The 18,365-nt window shown below is 39.5% G+C and overlaps 1 protein-coding gene across 2 annotated transcripts in view; it reads right to left on the bottom strand.

Moving 5' to 3' along the window:
* The window catches only part of VWF (von Willebrand factor), a 161,484-nt gene that overhangs the window by 86,617 nt on the left and 56,502 nt on the right, over positions 1 to 18,365 (bottom strand). For both annotated transcript variants that reach the window (XM_067468939.1, XM_060778086.2), the window contains 6 exons: positions 17,868 to 18,011; positions 6,698 to 6,844; positions 4,338 to 4,478; positions 3,448 to 3,558; positions 1,833 to 1,989; positions 347 to 505 (listed from right to left, as the gene is read on the bottom strand). In XM_067468939.1, coding sequence (XP_067325040.1) covers positions 347 to 505; positions 1,833 to 1,989; positions 3,448 to 3,558; positions 4,338 to 4,478; positions 6,698 to 6,844; positions 17,868 to 18,011 — 859 coding nt within the window. The remainder of the gene's footprint in view (positions 1 to 346; positions 506 to 1,832; positions 1,990 to 3,447; positions 3,559 to 4,337; positions 4,479 to 6,697; positions 6,845 to 17,867; positions 18,012 to 18,365) is intronic.

Raw genomic sequence — 18,365 nt, 5'->3', positions numbered from 1 at the left:
AAAGATAGGCAGGTTCTGAACCATTTAGGGTTTTGTAGGTAATCACCTGCACCTTGAATTGGGACCGGAAACTCATTGACAGCCAGTGGATCTGTTTGAACAGGGGGGTTGATCGCTCCCTGTAGCTTGTTCCAATTAGTAATCTGGCCATCGATCTTTGCACAAATTGCAATTTCCGGGCCATCTTCAAGGGCAGCCCCATGTAGAGTGCATTGCAATAATCCAATCTGAAGATTGAAGGTAATGGGAACATTCTGTCTCTTAAATAATTGCAACAAAAGCAAATGTTTTTATGATGAACGCTAGAAATTCCTAATAATCCTGCAACAAAAAAGAACAGGCTTGCCTGCAGGACATTGTGCGTGGCATCCTTCAACACATTTCACTGGGCATGCCATTGAATCAAAGTGCTGGCATGTCCTTGGACAGGCAGGACCACAGTTGTTGTATCTCCATTCACACTGGTATCCGTCTTCTTGCCTGTTCATATCTTCACAACTTTGTGCTAAAAAAGGTACAGAAATAAAGAAATAAATGTTTTTCCCATGGAATCATAAAAACAACAGTACTAATCACTACACTAAAACTGTTGATGTTATAACATAGCTATTATGTTGGTGTCTAAAGAAACAAGAATAGGTGCCTAAAAAACTTTCAAGCAAATTAAGATTTAAAGAGTGTGTGTCCAAGAAATAGAAAAAGGAAGAAACCAACAAAAGGAAGAAACCATTAGTTCAACATATGTTCAAATATAATATAGAAATAACTAGCTGCCCCCCTGCCACACGTTTCTGTGGCCCAGTCTGGTGATCTGGAATATAAAGTAATGAGAAAATGTTGGTTTCTAATATATGAATTTCTTTATGTTTGTTGGGTAATCAGTATTTCTTGCTGTTTCTTTGTCAGTGTTGATGTGGAGGTTGTCTGGTTTGCCTACTCTGGAAAACGCAACACATAATTGTCCTTTTTTAGGAGTCCCTTTCAAATCTATGTTAATCTCTGTGTGTGTGAATCATATTTATCTATCTATATCTATGACTGGATGGCTCTTTGTCAGGAGGGCTTTGATTATGTTTTCTTGTCCTGGTAAAGGGAGTTGGACTGGATGGCCTTAAGTATTTTCTGATGGTCATGGGAGTTCTGTGTAGGAGGTTTGCCCCAATTCTGTTGTTGGTGGGGTTCAGAATGCTCTGATTGTAGGTGAACTATAAATCCCAGTACCTACAACTCCAAATGTCAGGTTCTATTTCCCCCATGGTCCAACTGTGCTCATATTTGGGTATATGGAATATTCATGCCAAGTTTGGTCCAGATCCATCATTGTTTGAGTCCACAGTGCTCTCTAGATATAGGTGAACTACAACTCCCAAACTCAAGGTCAATGCCCACCAAACCCTTTTAGTGTTTTCTGTTGGTCAGGGGAGTCCTGTGTGCCAAGTTTGGCTCAATTCCATCGTTGGTGGAGTTCAGAATGCTCTTTGATTATAGGTTAACTATAAATCCCAGCAACTACAACTCCCAAATGACAAAACCATAATTTTTTGAGTGATGGTCACTCCTTGTGTTGTGGGACATTTTGTTGCCAAATTTGGTGTGATTTTGTTCACTGGTTCTTTTGTTTTTAAGGTACTAATTACGCACAGAGCATTTTTAGATAGATAGATAGATAGATAGACAGACAGACAGACAGATAGATGATAGATAAATATATAAACATAAAACTTACGGCATGATAGATAGATAGATAGATAGATAGATAGATAGATAGATAGACAGACAGACAGACAGACAGACAGATAGATGATATATAAATATATAAACATAAAACTTACGGCATAGGCTTGGTGACCTCCAATGCACCACTGCTCCTTTCTGTGCACAGGCATGAGCATAAGCAGCTACAGCATCACAGAAGCAGGCACAGTCTCCAATGGATTCACAAGCACAAGTGTCATACATGCAGATATCCATATATGGTTCAGGATCTATCTGCAAAAGAAGTTACTTGTGTCAGACTTTCCCACTCATTGATACCTTTCTTCTTCATTTTACAGGTAATTCACTTTCACAGTCAAAAAAGCTTCTCTTCCTCAATCTCAGTCTACCTTCTAATACTGGACAATAGTCAAACTTTCTGCCATCTAACCTTCACCTGTTGGATCTCTAAACTCTTTCCTCTCCTTTTCTAAATTCTTTACATGGCAAGTGGACTATCAGGCAGGAAATCAGAAATAACTGTGGTAAGAAGATGCAGAGGAAGATAAGCTCTCCTATCTCATCTCCTCATATTTTTAACATTAAAATTAGATCCAAACATGTGATCAGAATCTGAACAAAAGACCAGATAGTGGCAATGATATTTTGGATTTCTGGCTATCCTGGAAGAAGAAAGTCTTGTGTTAAAAGTGCCAACTGGAACTTTTCTATCCCCATCCCTTCCTCCTGGTTGTGATTCCCCAGGTTATACCACTCAGCTTTCTTATGATATTATATCTAGCACCCACTTTTTGCTTAATAATCAAACAGTGCAGAGCTTTTCAAATATGTTAGTGTGTCAGCCACAGTGTGGTGTGTTATGAATGTAATGAAAAACCTTTGAGTGAAATAAGAAATAAATCGTAAATGTTTAAATATATGTAAATGAAAGATTTTCATGAGATATGTTGCATCGCTGTACATTTTATAATCACAATTTATGCATTTGTCTGTATTACTTACACGGGGCTGGTTTAACCTCCAGTTTGCTAGTTAAACTGAATTAATGTGAAGCAAATGGATGCATGTTTAAAATATGTGTCATCAATGTGGGCATCAGCCAGCACATCAACGACTTAAATCAAGAAATAGTTTTCTAAGATCTACAGAGACACTCGCTGGAACACCCCAGCAAGCGAGAGTCCAAAAGTGGCAGGCTCAAACCCAGAACCTCAATCAATGGCTGATACCAAATGAGGGACTCCCCCCTGGGCGAGAAAACTGGGCAACTTGGGAGGCGCAGAACAGACTGCGCTCTGGCACCACGAGATGCAGAGCCAATCTTAAGAAATGGGGCTACAAAGTGGAATCCACGACATGTGAGTGTGGAGAAGAGCAAACCACTGACCACCTGCTGCAATGCAACCTGAGCCCTGCTACATGCACAATGGAGGACCTTGCGGCAACACCAGAGGCACTCCAAGTGCCCAGCTACTGGTCAAAGGACATTTAATCAACTACCAAGCTTGCAAATTCTGTGTTTTGTCTGTCTGTTTGTTTGTTTGTTTGTTTTGTTAAAAATGTAATACAACTGTCTGGTTGCTCCTGACACGATAAATAAATAAATAAATCAACATGAAATATTTGGAAAATTCTGTTCTAGTGAAAGATTATGTTGATTGATAATACGTAGATGGTGCCCAGGCACTAAAGCTAGAAAGGAATGTGACAAGTTTCTTAGAAGTTGCTTACCAATTTTTTGCACTCATTGAAGAGTTCACTGGTCAAGATACTACATGAAGTCTCCACCATCACTTGCTTCACTACATTACCACTGCACAAAGAAGATACCAAGGTTTGCTCCTGAAAAAGTTCAATAAATAGAAATTATACTGTGGTTTATGTATTTAACACAAGGGCAACAGTGTTAATTACCCATTCAAGGAAACCTAAAGTGTATCATGATGTGAAGTAAACAGCTAGCATTTTATTTTACATAGAGAAATGGAAATTGGGTGCCCCCCCCCCCCCCGAGCTGCTGAACTTGCTGACTGAAAGGTTGGCGGTTCGAATCCAGGGAGCAGGGTGAGTTCCAGTGCTAGGTCCAGCTTCTGCCAACCTAGCAGTTCAAAAACATGCAAATGTGAGTAGATCAATAGGTACTGCTTCTGTGGGAAGTTAACAGCACTCCATGTAAGAGGTGTCTACAGACAACACCGGCTCTTCGGCTTAGAAATGGAGATCAGCACCAGCCCCCAGAGTGGGATACAACTAGACTTAATGTCAGGGGAAATCTTTACCTTTATCTTTTACACTGCCATTATAATGCAGATTGAACTGGATTATATGGCAATGTATACTCATATGATCCAGTTCAATGCAGGTCAATCCACATTATATGAGTCTACAGTGAGCATATAATGCAGTTCAAATTCTGTTATATATGGCAGTATAGATGGAGCCTGAGATGATTCTCCAGGCCATTTCCATCCACGCATGTTTCAGTGACACACACTCATAGGTTCAGCCAAGCTTAGAGTGTTGAGGCTTTCCAACTTTTCTCTGGCCTTACTGACTGTGACATTTTAAAAAGGGGAGGTGCAGACAGATGCTCTCTCCATAGTCCTCACACTTAATAATACCTTTCTGACATCAGCACACTGTGAATTAACTTTCCAGGAATTCCCAAAGTCATTTGGATCCACCTCAAGGTGCTTTCTGCTGCTTGTCAAGTCATTGTTTTGGATACCATCAAAATTCCCACACAGGCCACATACTTGGTCCTTGAAGAAAAATAAACCACAAGAATTAAATATTGTTCTATTTACTTTTTGTAAATCATGTTTAAAACACAAATTTTAACATAAAAAAGTAGAGCAACAAAACATTAAAAATAGTTACATATGACATGAGTTATATTGTCATGACTTTGAAATGAAAATGAATCCCTTTGTAATTATTTTTTCCATTGTATTAATCCTTCACAGATGGGTCAGTGGAATATGGCTTTCTCTATTAGTTTGGCTTACGTAAGAAATAAACGGGAACCATGTTACTTCAAATATAATATTATCTTTCTGTTCTTTTGCTCATCTTACTTGCCACGTCAGTCTTTTTTATACTATAGGTCTAAACGATGTATTGTATGATTTCCCCCAATTACTGGCAATGATCTGCCTAGCCAATAGAACGGAAAACAAATCCTTATGATTATTCTATTTTTTCACCCATAAATAAATGTAATAGTGCCCATTCCAGATCAAGGATGATATGGTAGTCAATCATCTGACTAATTTCTGATTGCATATCCTCACTCTTCTAACACCTCTAAATGAAGTAGGCTAGGTTCAGATGGTGATAGTCTGAAATTCTTTAATGTATTTAATGGTGGATCTGATATATCAGTGGTTCCCTACCTGTGGTACATGGATCACCAGTGGTCCCAATAAACTAAAATATGGTCCATGGCCACACCATTACTATACTGTTGCAACAAGAGTGACTGGTCTTGCAAAACCGGCAATTTCGGGAGGGGAGAGGCTAACTACCCATGAAAAATGCAACAACAAACCTCCTGACTGCTGCTTCTTTTCCTCCTCCCTCCCTCTCCCTGAATGGGGCTATTCCATGTGGCACGTGGAAGTGGGGGCACCTTGGTGTCTTCATGTTTAGGCCTGTTCCTGGGATTATTTGGAGTGCTGATTCAGAAAATTGCATTGGATAGATCACATCATCTCTAGATAATTAAATATGGTTTTCTGTGAGTGAGCAGATGGTGACTACTGGATGGTATATCTTTTGTATCAGAAACTAGAGCCGATGTGGTCTATCCAATGCAATTTTTTGAATCAGCACCCCAAATAACGCCAAATAACCAAATCTAAAGTTGATCAAAAACTGATTCATAATCCTTTCGGTACGAATGTTGGAGAAGAGGTCCCTGGTCAAAAAAAAAGTTGAGAACCATTGATATATGAACCCAGGCCTGTCTGGCCAAAATCTAGCATTCTATTACAAATTCAATGTTTTGACTATTTATTGTTGCATTGCTTACATACATTGGTTTTGTATTTTAGGTTATTTTATTCTTTATATTTTCTGTTGTGTTTTTGTTTTATATTGTGTATATTGTATTGATGGGCGTGGCCTCATGTAAGCCGCCCCAAGTCCCCTTGGGGAGATGGTGGTGGGATATAAATAACATATTATTATTAATAATAATAATAATAATAATAATAATAATACAACAACACTGAAATCACTGAACTGTACAGTATATAATCCCTTTGCACTATATCCTTTGGATAAATAAAGCATTATGCTGGGAAATACTTGACTAGGGAGAAAGTATTTCAAAGGAGTATTTATTTTATTTTATTTATTTATTTACTTCGCTTATATACTGCAATTCTCAGCCCAATGGCGACTCATTGCGGTGTATTTCTCCAGTGTACTTACGCATTTTCAAATTTCTTTGAAAAAACTGGAGAAAGTCCCTTCCACATTTTCTCACTGTACCATAGGAATATTATAGATATACAGCAGAGTCTGGCTTATGCAATATAAACGGGCTGGCAGAACGTTGGATGAGCAAAAAGGTTGGATAATAAAGAGGGATGAAGGAAAAGCCTATTAAACATTACATTATGATTTTACAAATTAAGCCCCCAAAACATTATGTTTTACAACAAATTAACAGAAAAAGCAGTTCAATACACTGTAACGTTATGTAGTAATTACTTTATTTACTAATTTAGCACCAAAACAAACCCTGGACATCATTCCACAGGTAAATGTACACTCCACTTCCCTCACCTGTGGATCCAGGCAGGAGGCAGACTGTGTTGGATAATACAGAAAGTTGGATAAGGGCGACTCTGCTGTAGTTGTAAATTAAGCTACTTTGTGAACTTGTTCGAACATAACAGGGTTGGTATGCACACACAAAAATACAGATCTAATAAAGAAAGCTGCATTATGTAATAAACCAGAATGCACTTACTTTGTAATTCTCTTTCAAAATAACAGTAATTCCCATATCTTGGTCCCAAATCAGAGAGATCCCTCTACCCAGTAGCAGAATGTAGTAGCGTCCAGACTTCAGGACTTCAAAGCTGGCTTCCTCTCTTGGAGATGTCAGGATGTTAACCTCCATAAGAAACAAAATACAGATATCTCAGCAGCATGAATCTAATATAATATCTGAGATTATATTTCATCATACGGGATCATAGCCCAAGCACTGTTGACAATAAGGGGATTGTCGATGTCTTTCATGGCCAGAATCACTGGGCTGCTGTGAGTTTTTTGGGCTGTATGACCATGTTCTAGTAGCATTCTCTCCTGATGTTGATCTCTGAACAACCCTCTGAGGATGTTTGCCACAGATGCAGGCAAAACATCCGGACAGAATGCTACTGAAATATGGCCATACAGCCCGAAAATCTCAGAGCAACCCAATAATGGGATTGTTTGCTTCTGTCTGAGATCATTCAGCATACAGGAGCTTGGCAGTAATGTTCTGCACCCTGGGACTTTGAGAGATCTTGCTCACTCCTCAGATCTAATAATGCTGATGCAAACAGCTGAAGGTTCCTGCTGTACCAATGTTCAGCCTTATCAATCTCTGTTACTTTCTCTGTTACGTGTTTGATGTTTCCCATCTCCGCAAGTTATACGTAAAAAAACAGGAAAGAGAAAAAAACATAAATATTGGTCAACTCATGCTCAAAATAGATACAAATGGAGGTGAATAGAGAAGATGTAGTGATCCACAAGAAAGCTGAGGAACGGATCGTCTAAGTGTCATCTCCCCAAATCAGGTGTCATTCCATGGGATAGTTTTCTTGGATACTTTCTATGGTTTTTGTTATGAACTGGTACATTTCACTGGAGTATACAGAAGAATACTTTATGGTGAAGAAGATACGCAAAAACATACATAAAGAATTAATACATTAGTTCAGCTCAACTGTTTGACTGACACTGTCTCTGCAAGCCAGAAACATTTTAGCATCTGGCTAAAAAGCTGGCACCAGATTTCCAGAATCATGTCTTTCTCTTTTAATTTAATTCCAATGAAACTATAAAAATATTGTATTAGTATCAACTTAGAAATGTGAAAGTGGGAACCAATTCCAGGAGTCGATAGTAGTTATCAACTAATCAAAAGCCAACACCTAGTCAATGATGCCTAACATCTTGTGCCAAATTATGTAAGGTGACCCAATGCATGTTTACTTGCACATTTATAAGTGTAGTGGGACATTCTCAGGTAAAAAGGTACAGGCTTTAAGGCTCAGTCAAACAAAAACAATGCTTTCCATGTCAGTAATAGAGGGGGAGGGGGGAACCAGTGGGCCTTCAGTATCCATTGCTGTTTGGTTCTAGGACAATCTCCTACCCTCACCGCATGGATACAAGAATCTAGGGACACTCAAGTCCCACTACATTCTTTGGTGTAGTAACATGTTTCCCCTTATATAAAATAGCAAAGTTAGGATTTGTCTCTTTTTTTTCAAGCTGTGAACAGTTGGATCTGTGGATACGCATCTCCTCCTATGTACCATTGCGGAGATTAAGATCCTCTGGGGAGACTCTGCTTTCTGTCCCGCCATTGTCACAGGCGCGATTGGTGGGGACAAGAGACAGGGCCTTCTCGGTGATTGCTCCCCAGCTATGGAACTCCCTTCCTGGTGAGTTCAGGTTGGCCCCCTCCCTCCTGTCCTTTAGAAGGATGGTAAAAACTTGGCTGTGGGACCCAGCTTTCGGGACAGGGCAATAAAGCAGCAATAGGAAAGATGACCAGGCCATTTAGATTCGACACGGATGACTAGGACAGTTTTAAATGGTGTATTTTAATATTTTGATAAATGTTTTTTTTAATATTTATATATGTGTGTGTAAATTTGTGTCCCAGGATGAGAAGGACGGAATATAAATGTTTTAAATAAATAAATAAAGCCAATTGTATTAATATAAAACTTTTATTCAGCCAACCAAAAGTGGCAAAAATGTGCAAGCTTTCATAATTTTGGATCTCGGCATAAGGCATTATCTAAAAAACAAATAGGGATAGGATTGAGAGAATGCGTCAGAGTTGTCATTATGAAGTCTCAACTTTGTCATTAAATGAAATGAGGGAAGGGTCTTTAAACATTTAAGGAAACAATGCAACGGTTTTAGCTTTCACTTGTGGTAGCCCCAAGAATACTGAAAGTAAGTAAGAAACAGAGGATAGATCTTCCATTTTTGAAAGATAGAATCTAGCTGTTTTCATCCTGGATGATGCACATAAGAAAACTCTAAAAATACAGTGTAACCACTCTTTATATTAATAAAACGGTACTAATTTTACTTTTAAAAAATCAGAGGACATCAAATTGGAGTATTTGGATGTTAACAATGGAATCTTGACTCAGATATGGACTAGTTGTAAAGTTTTGGGGTTAGGTACCCTCTACTGTCAAAAGAAATGTGCTTTCAGACAAAGCACATGAAAAATTCAGAATATACCCAGATATTCAGATAGTGGGTTCTAGGGGCTTGTCTACACTACCAAATTAACCCAGTTATAATTCAGACTATTTAGCCCCAGGCTGCCCAGGATTTATCTCATTAGCATCATTCCTACCCTATAATACACTGTACTGAAATTATATTTCTATCCACACTCCAAATTCAAATCAGCCCAGTTTGAGAAGTTTACTCGCAAGTAAGTGAAGCACTCTTTGCACCCCTATCTGCTGCAGCTACATCCCAACAAGCAGTACTGGACTTGTTAAAAATGGCAACACTTGGCACCCAGCAACCTACCTTCCTCCCACCTCTTGAAGTCACTTCAATCTAGATTGTACACTCCTAGCAAAACACAGAAAGAACTGAATTTTGGTGTGTTGCATTTATCTAATCCAATTTAGCCATCTGAATTGACAGCAGTCTCTACGTCTTGTAAGAGTGATTCCCACAGCTGAATTATTCACCATGCATTTCCCCTTGCTTTTATGTTTTAAATATATAATTTATTATTTTGCTTTTGTCTTAACACACGTCTTAGAGCAGTGGTTCTCAAGCTATGGGTCCCCAGATGTTTTGGCCTTTAACTCCCAGAAATCCTAACAGATGGTAAACTGGCTGGGAATTCTGGGAGTTGTAGGCCAAAACACCTGGAGATCCACAGGGTGAGAACCAGAGTCTTCAAATTGCTTCATCATACTTGCTGCTGTTCGATGCCCTTCCTGCTCATCTTGAACCCCAGCCTCCCTGGGACTTGTTATTATATTTTATTGAATATGTAAAGATCTGTGGTCCTTGGCAATAAAGTTTAGACTGACATCCTCATGGTTCAAAATTAGCTGTGTGAAGTCATTTTTTATCCTCTGAACCTATTGCTGAACCTCCACAGAGAGACATGGATTTTGAGTTAGGAAAACACATCCATAGATTGACAATAAACCTGCATCATGTTCCTTCTTAAATTTTATACTTTACATGTCTATTGAATCTATTTTTTCATATTTATAATGATTTTTGGTTTTACTGATGGTTCTATGGACCGTAATAAAATTGTTGTTGTTGAGAAGAATCTAGGATGGACAGCTCATACCATCAGTTCCTGGAGAACTGATTCTCAAACTGGGCTGATTTGAATTTGGAGTGTGGATAGAAATATAATTTCAGTACAGTGTATTATAGGGTAGGAATGATGCTAATGAGATAAATCCTGGGCAGCCTGGGGCTAAATAGTCTGAATTATAACTGGGTTAATTTGGTAGTGTAGACTGATTGGACCAAAAGTTTCAGAAAATTCAGTCACAACAAATACTAATGTGTACTCAGAGAAAAGAGCAAGAAAGAAAAAACCCTGACTTGGCAAATACAAAATTGACTCCTAACTTTTGTGGTTTTATAATTTAGCTAATTTTCATATCATTTCATTTGTATTTGTATTGATTTGAGCTCTTTTAAAAGCAGCATCTACAAGTCTCCAAATAATAACACAAAACTGAAGAAGAATGCTTTTTGGACATCTTAAAAATACCATTTTCAATGGAAATGGTTGGATTAACATTCTATATATTTAAGTCCAAAGCAAAGCAGCATTCTGTGGCTTCATGTTTCACTTCAAACCTGTTTGCAAAGCTCCAGTGTTCCAGGGACAATAGAGCACTTTTGGATGTTTAGGTAATGGTAATTCTATATCACTCTGGAGGTCTGTGAAGAATGAATGCAGGGACATTCCTGGCTGTTACAATGCTCAAGGCAAACAGCTGAACTCTGCCCTCTAGAAAGGGGGAAAGGGTTCTTTCTAGCTGTCGGCAGAAAGTGGGAGGTGGGGGTGGATCCTCTGATTTACTCTGCACAACATGTGGCTGGAGGGAGGACGGGGTAATGGGGCCATCTAGCGACGCTTTCCTCAATCTGAGAATTGGTTTTTTTTGTTTTAAATAAATCTTTGTTGATACATTAACAACAACAAAAGATGAAGAAAATGAGAGAGCAAAAAACACACAATACAAACAAATCACATCAACACATCCAGGCATGTAGCCGGGGAGGGGGGGGGAGCTTGGGGGGCTTCAGCCCCCCCCCCCAAATTCTCATGGTGGTTCACGAAAAAGCCTTACTGGTGCATTATTTAAACTTTTATGTTTATTCATATTATGATCTGATCACCATACTCAATATATCCCATATGCATGGGGGTATTGGGGTAACAATACAAAAGGTTTGCTAGGGTAGACCCTCTTTCACTCAGACTCAGCCCTCCCCCCCCCCCCGAAACAAACTCAGCCCCCCCCCCCAAATCGAAATCCTGGCTACGGGCCTGAACACATCTATATAAATAAAAATGTAATGTTTATTTGTGGGATTAACATAACTCAAAAACCATTGGGCGAATTGACACCAAATTTGGACATAATACACCTACTACCCCAGGGAAGGACCATCACTAACAAAAAGGATTTTGTCAGTTGCTGGGATTTACAGTTCACCTACAATCAAAGAGCATTCTGAGCCCTGCCAACAATAGAATTGAACCAAACTTGGCACATAGAACTCGGACAACCAACAGAAAATTCTGGAAGGGTTTGGTGGGCATTGACTTTGAGTTTGGGAGTTGTAGTTCACCTACATCCAGAGAGCACTGTGGACTCAAACAATGATGGATCTGTACCAAACATGGCACGAATACTCCATATGCCCAAATATGAACACAGATGGAGTTTGGAGAAAAGAGACCTTGACATTTGGGAGTTATAGTTACTGGGATTTATAGCTCACCAACCATCAAAGCATTCCGAACCCCACCAACAACAGAATTGGGCTAAACCTCCCACACAGAAAATACTGTGTTTTTTGGTGGTCTTTGGCGACCCTCCTGACACTTCCTCACAACCACCCCCTAGGGGTCCTGACCCCCAGGTTGAGAAATGCTGCCTGAAAGCCCAGTCCAACTCCCTTCACCAGGGCAAGAAAACATAATCAAAGCCCTCCTGACAAAGAGCCATCCAGCCATAGATAAAGATACACACACAACCATATGTAGATCACAGAGATAATATCATACACTTGAAAGGGACCCCTAAAAAAGGACAATAATATGTTCCATGTTCCAGAGTAGGCAAACCAGACAATCTCTACATCAACACTGACAAAGAAACACTTTTCTTTTGCTTCCTCTTGCCTCACATAAGACATATGAAACATTCTCAATCTGAAAATAGTTGTTAATGGAGAAACAAATATTTGAAAATTATACAGGTCCTTCAACAGACCTCATTATTTGCATATTATTTCTAAATAGTTTGCAAGCTATGCCTAGCTCTTCATCGAATCTTTCTGGGCATCTAGCAATTGACTATTCAAAGGTGCCTTAAGACTTGTTGTGAGACTCTGAGCTACTCCTTGAGCTTGAAACAACTGATAATAATGCTGTTTCTAAGCAAGCTCAATAGCCGGTAACTCCTCCAATTTCACAGCATGGAAGGAACAGTCAGTTCATGATCTTTTGTGATGATGCATGGTATCTTCTATTCTGCCTGTCATCATGCAATCTGGCCTCAGTCCTGAGCATTATCAGATACCCTTGTGAAAGGTGATCTCATGGAGCACAGTGGCCAGATTTTCCCCAATAGGGGACAATGATCACAACAGGGGGTCATGGTCATGGAAGTCTGAAGCAATGAGATACTGCAGCCAGGGGGGATGGTTCAATCTGCAGGCGGCTAGGCTTTAGAGCAACTGAGCAAAAGAACTTGTCCATCTGCATTCTAGAAGGAGGATAAGGGAGTTGAAATGGTACAGTTAAAGGGGGAAAGCTGAAAATAAATATAGTTTTCAGCTTCAATCCAGGTTTTTTTAAATATACATAAACTGTCAAAAGAAAAGTAAATGGGATCTTGTGTAGTTTCTGAGCTGTATGGCCAAGTTATAGCAGCATATTCTCCTGAACGTTTTGCCTGCATCTGTGGCTGGCATCTTCAGGCGATCTGATGGTGGGAAAGCAAGTGGTGTGTGTGTGGGTGTGTGTGTATGTGGGGAGGCTAATTTAACCGATTTACGAGACCATAAAAATCTCCAGGAAGTATGCAAAGAATGAGGAAGTACTTTATCAGTGTCACAACCATCTGACTTGTTCAATTTCAGATAGGAATCTCGATAGTCTGCTGAAATGTTACAAGAAACACATATGCATATCTTTCCTGGCTTTGCTTAAGTTCCCGTTAAAAGAATAAAAGCTGGATTGGGTGGGGATGGGAGCTTTTGCACCACCAGCATGTGTCATATGCAATTATTTTGCAAATAGTTACTTTGGTCTAAAATGGAGGAAAAGTTAACTGCATGCAAATTGCTTTTCTTGTTGGAAAATCTTTCTGACTGCACTTGCCAAATTTCAGCACTTGGCTCTCATTGGAGAGAAGGTCCGCACACTTCAACAATGCATTGACTCCTTTCAGTCTGTCAGAGAACATGAGGACGTCCTTGATAGAACAAAGGGAAAATTGATTTTCCAGAACCAACAGGAAGAAACACTCAAGGAAAATGATACCTCAAACATCTGTCTGAAAGCAAGCTCTAACCCTAAGAATGTGAATTCTAGAGAAAAACTAAGGGGGAGAATCAGAGTCATGGTAAAACTTGCAGTAAAATAAAAGATGTGAACAAACAAGACCATTCACCAATGGAGAGAGTTTGGGACACAGATATGCACCTGTGTCACCCAGGCTGTCAGCAGAGTGGCACTTCTGATCTGAAGGAGTTGACTCTCCACTTTCACAGGGGTTGAGATGCCAGATCCCCATGAAAATCAAAAAAGCATAAATATCTTAAGCCCACCTCTTCTAACAATATTCAGCACAACTGATGGCTCTAGGAGCCCAGAGCTGAGTGAAGCTATGCACACAGGACAAAAAGACTGAATGCAGTGTGTTACTGCAATTTTATTCTTTGTTCAATTGTATTATATTGTAATAAATATAGCATTAAAAAGAACAACCATTTCTGAGCACCCTTATTTCACTCTTTCAACCAATTGCAGAGTCACCTAACAGTAGTACTGTTCACCCGCACATCACCATTGTGTTTGCAAGAATAGCAAGAGGAAACATGTCAAAAGCCTTACTGAAATTAAGATATGCTACATCCAAAGCATTCCTCTAAGCTACCAAGTTTTAATTGTGTCCAAAAATGATACAATATTAGTTTTCCAGTTCTTAGTAAACACATTGACTAGTCAGAAGTTGCTCAGATCCTATTTCTTGACAACACGGATTTATCAAAAACAAGTAAGACCAGACTAATCTGATCTCTTTTTTCGATAGTTACAAGCTGGGTAGATGCGGGGAATGCCGTGGATGTAGCGTACCTGGATTTCAGTAAGGCCTTCGACAAGGTCCCCCATGACCTTCTGGCAAACAAACTAGTCCAATGTGGGCTAGGCAAAACTACAGTTAGGTGGATCTGTAATTCCGTCCTGGGCCAGGTCCTGTTCAACATCTTCATTAATGACTTAGATGAAGGGTTAGAAGGCATGATCATCAAGTTTGCAGACGACACCAAATTGGGAGGGATAGCCAATACTTCAGAAGACAGAGCAGACTTCAAAACAATCTTAACAGATTAGAGAAAGGGGCCAAAACTAACAAAATGAAGTTCAACAGTGACAAATGCAAGATAATCCGCTTAGGCAGAAAAAATGAAATGCAAAAATATAGAATGGGGGATGCATGGCTTGACAGCAATACGTGTGAAAAAGATCTTGGAGTCCTCGTGGACAAGAAGTTAAACGTGAGCCAACAATGTGATGAGGTGGCAAAAAAAGCCAATGGGATTTTGGCCTGCATCAATAGGAGTCTAATGTCTAGATCCAAGGAAGTCATGCTACACCTCAATTCTGCTTTGGTTAGACCACACCTGGAATACTGTGTCCAATTCTGGGCACCACAATTGAAGGGAGATGTTGACAAGCTGGAATGTGTCCAGAGGAGGGCGACTAAAATGATCAAGGGTCTGGAGAACAAGCCCTATGAGGAGTGGCTTCAAGAGCTGGACATGTTTAGCCTGAAGAAGAGAAGGCTGAGAGGAGACATGATAGCCATGTATAAATATGTGAGAGGAAGTCATAGGGAGGAGGGAACAAGCTTGTTTTCTGCTGCCCTGGAGACTAGGATGCGGAACAATGGCTTCAAATTACAAGAAGGGAGAGTCCATCTGAACATTAGGAAGAACTTCCTGACTGTGAGAACTGTTCAGCAGTGGAACTCTCTGCCCCGGAGTGTGATAAACAGAGGCTGAATGGCCATCTGTCGGGGGTGCTTTGAATGCAATTTTCCTGCTTCTTTGCAGGGGGCTGGACTGGATCGCCCATGAGGTCTCTTCCAACTTTATGATTCTATGACCTTCTTGAAGATGGGAAGAACATTTGCCTACTTCCAGTCAGCTTGGACCAATCCTACTCTGAAAACAATTCTCTGTTATTCCTGACAGTGGCTCTAAAATTATTTCTTCAAGTTTCTTAAATACTCTTGGATGCAAGACCTTTTGCACTGGAAACTTGAATCCATTTGGTTTCAAGTTATTTATTTATTTAGAACATGTATACCCCATCCTTCTCAACCTCCACAGAGGGTCTCGGGACTCAGTAGTTAGGTATTACTTTGCTGCCACTTTACCTATGCTGGGTTTTAATCCCCTTAATGTATTCTATTTTTTATTTGATGGATTATTGTTTCTCTTTTGGAAAAAGATTGGAACATTGTACAGTTTGTCCTTCTGTTTGTCCCCTTACTTGCAGATAACAAAGATAGTGAAATGCAGTGTGTCTAGATAATGTTCTTTCTTTTCAAGAAACAAGGTTTCATCATCATGATCATCATTTATTTATTCAGCATCATCAACGGCCAAAGAACAACAGAGCAGGCTCCTGCCCTAAAGCTTAAATAAAGATCTGAGACAAAAGGCAACGGAGATGTGTGTGTGTGTGTGTTTGGGGGGGGGGGGGCAGAGAGGGAGATTATGTCCATCAAATACTGCCTCTTCTTTTTCTTCTTCCAGATTAAGATTGTGGATGGCATGGTTTTTAACAGTGAATGTAATGTTTTTAAATGTTTTCATTTGCATTAATTTTAATTCTTAATTTAAATGTTTGTTTTTATTCTATGTGTTTTAAGGCACTGAATGGTTGACTATATGTAAAGCTGCTTTGAGTCCCGTTCGGGGTTGAGGAAGGCAGGATATAAATAGGGTAAATCTATATAAATAAAAATGTAATGTTCGTTTGTGGGATTAACAGAACTCAAAAACCACTGGGCGAATTGACACCAAATTTGGACACAAGACACCTAACCACCCAATATATGTCCTTCACTCAAAAAAATTGATTTTGTCATTTGGGAGTTGTAGTTGCTGAGATTTATAGTTCACCTGCAATCAAAGAGCATTCTGAACCCCACCAATGATGGAATTTAACCAACCTTGGCACACAGTTCTCCCATGACCAACAGAAAATACTGGAAGGGTTTGGTGGGCAGTGTCCTTTGGTTTGGGAGTTGTAGTTCACCTACATCCAGAGAGCACTGTGGACTCAGACAATGATGGATCTGGACCAAACTTGGCACGGATACTCAATATGCCCAAATGTGAACACTGGTGGAGTTTGGGGAAAATAGAATCTTGACATTTGGGAGTTGTAGTTACTGGGATGTATAGTTCACCTACAATCACAGAGCATTCTGAATCCACCAACAATAGAATTGGGTCAAACCTCCCACAGAGAACCCCCATGACCACCAGAGTGGGCCACAGCAATGCATGGCAGGGGACAGCTAGTCTATATAAATAAAAATGTAATGTTCGTTTGTGGGATTAGCATAACTTAAAAACCACTGGGCAAATTGACACCAGATTTGGACACAAAACAAGTGACCATCACTCATATAAACACTGAAAAGCATACCAGAAGAGACTTAAAAAGCCAAAAAACAAAAAATACATTACAAGACATACACAAAACACACACACAAACGTATATATGCAAACACACACATGCATACACAAAACACATATACACAGACTGGGCCACAGCAACGCATGGCAGGGGACAACTAGAAATAAATAAATAAATAAATAAATAAATAAATTCTTCTTGACCTAGAGTGTTTTCACACACAGTTTCATCCTGCCAGTCACCCTACCTCAAACAAAGAATTGTACAAGTCCTAAAGCATTGTTTTCCATTTTTAACCCTTCCATATTTTCCAACTGCTTCTTCAATTTTCTTGCCAGAAAGAAAGGATGTTGGTTGGTGAAAAAAAAAAAAAACCAGAATAGACCTGGGCATGTCATCCAGTACTGGCTTTAGCTTCATGAAAGCCCATGTAAAAATAAAAACCAGCTAGTCTGAAAGGTGATGCTACATTTCTTTTCTCCCCTTCCCTTTCCTTCTTATGCTGCAAAGGACTAACACAACTACTCCTTTAAAACCAATCACAGAATAGTTTCATCATCCGTCAAAGTCCTCAGAAATGTCTATCTCATTGCAGAGCTACCAACAATGAATATTTCTCCCATTCGATGTGGGAAATGCCATTTTCAAATATTAGAAAATCATTGAAAACCTGTTCTTCCACAATGGCACTTCTGTAAAGATGGAGAAAAAGGGGCATACTTACATTTCCATTGTAGAGTTCAATCTCTCCACTGTCCATCAGAATAGTAATCCTTTTAGTGCACTTCTCTCCGGTGAAGCCGCAACCCTCATTAGCCACAAGTATTCTAAAGGTTCCAGAAGCAACATCATTGTCATCACAATGATCCTTTACAAATGGAGATATTGAGAGCCAACGTTAGAACATATACAGATACCCATTTTGAATATCCTCAAGACTAAAATTTGCAAATGTCTGAGAAGAATAATCTCTGAAAAAATATTTGTATTTGCACTCTAAACTCTATGGTTAAGTATCAGTTCTGGAACCATGCTTATGAATATACAAGCAATCCCCGAGTTACAAACATCTGACTTACAAATGACTCATAGTTACAAACAGGGGTGAGACAACAGGAAGTGAGAGAAATCTACCCTCGGAAGGGAAATTCACTCTTTAAAGAGTTACTGTGGGGGAAAGGGGTTTCCAGTGAGGCTTTACTGCCAATCCTTGTTTCCATAA

The sequence above is a fragment of the Anolis sagrei genome, chromosome 5 (assembly GCF_037176765.1).
Source record: "Anolis sagrei isolate rAnoSag1 chromosome 5, rAnoSag1.mat, whole genome shotgun sequence".
NCBI lineage: Eukaryota > Metazoa > Chordata > Lepidosauria > Squamata > Dactyloidae > Anolis > Anolis sagrei.
The sequence above is the reverse complement of the archived record's forward strand: the minus strand, read 5'-3'. Positions and strand labels throughout refer to the sequence as shown.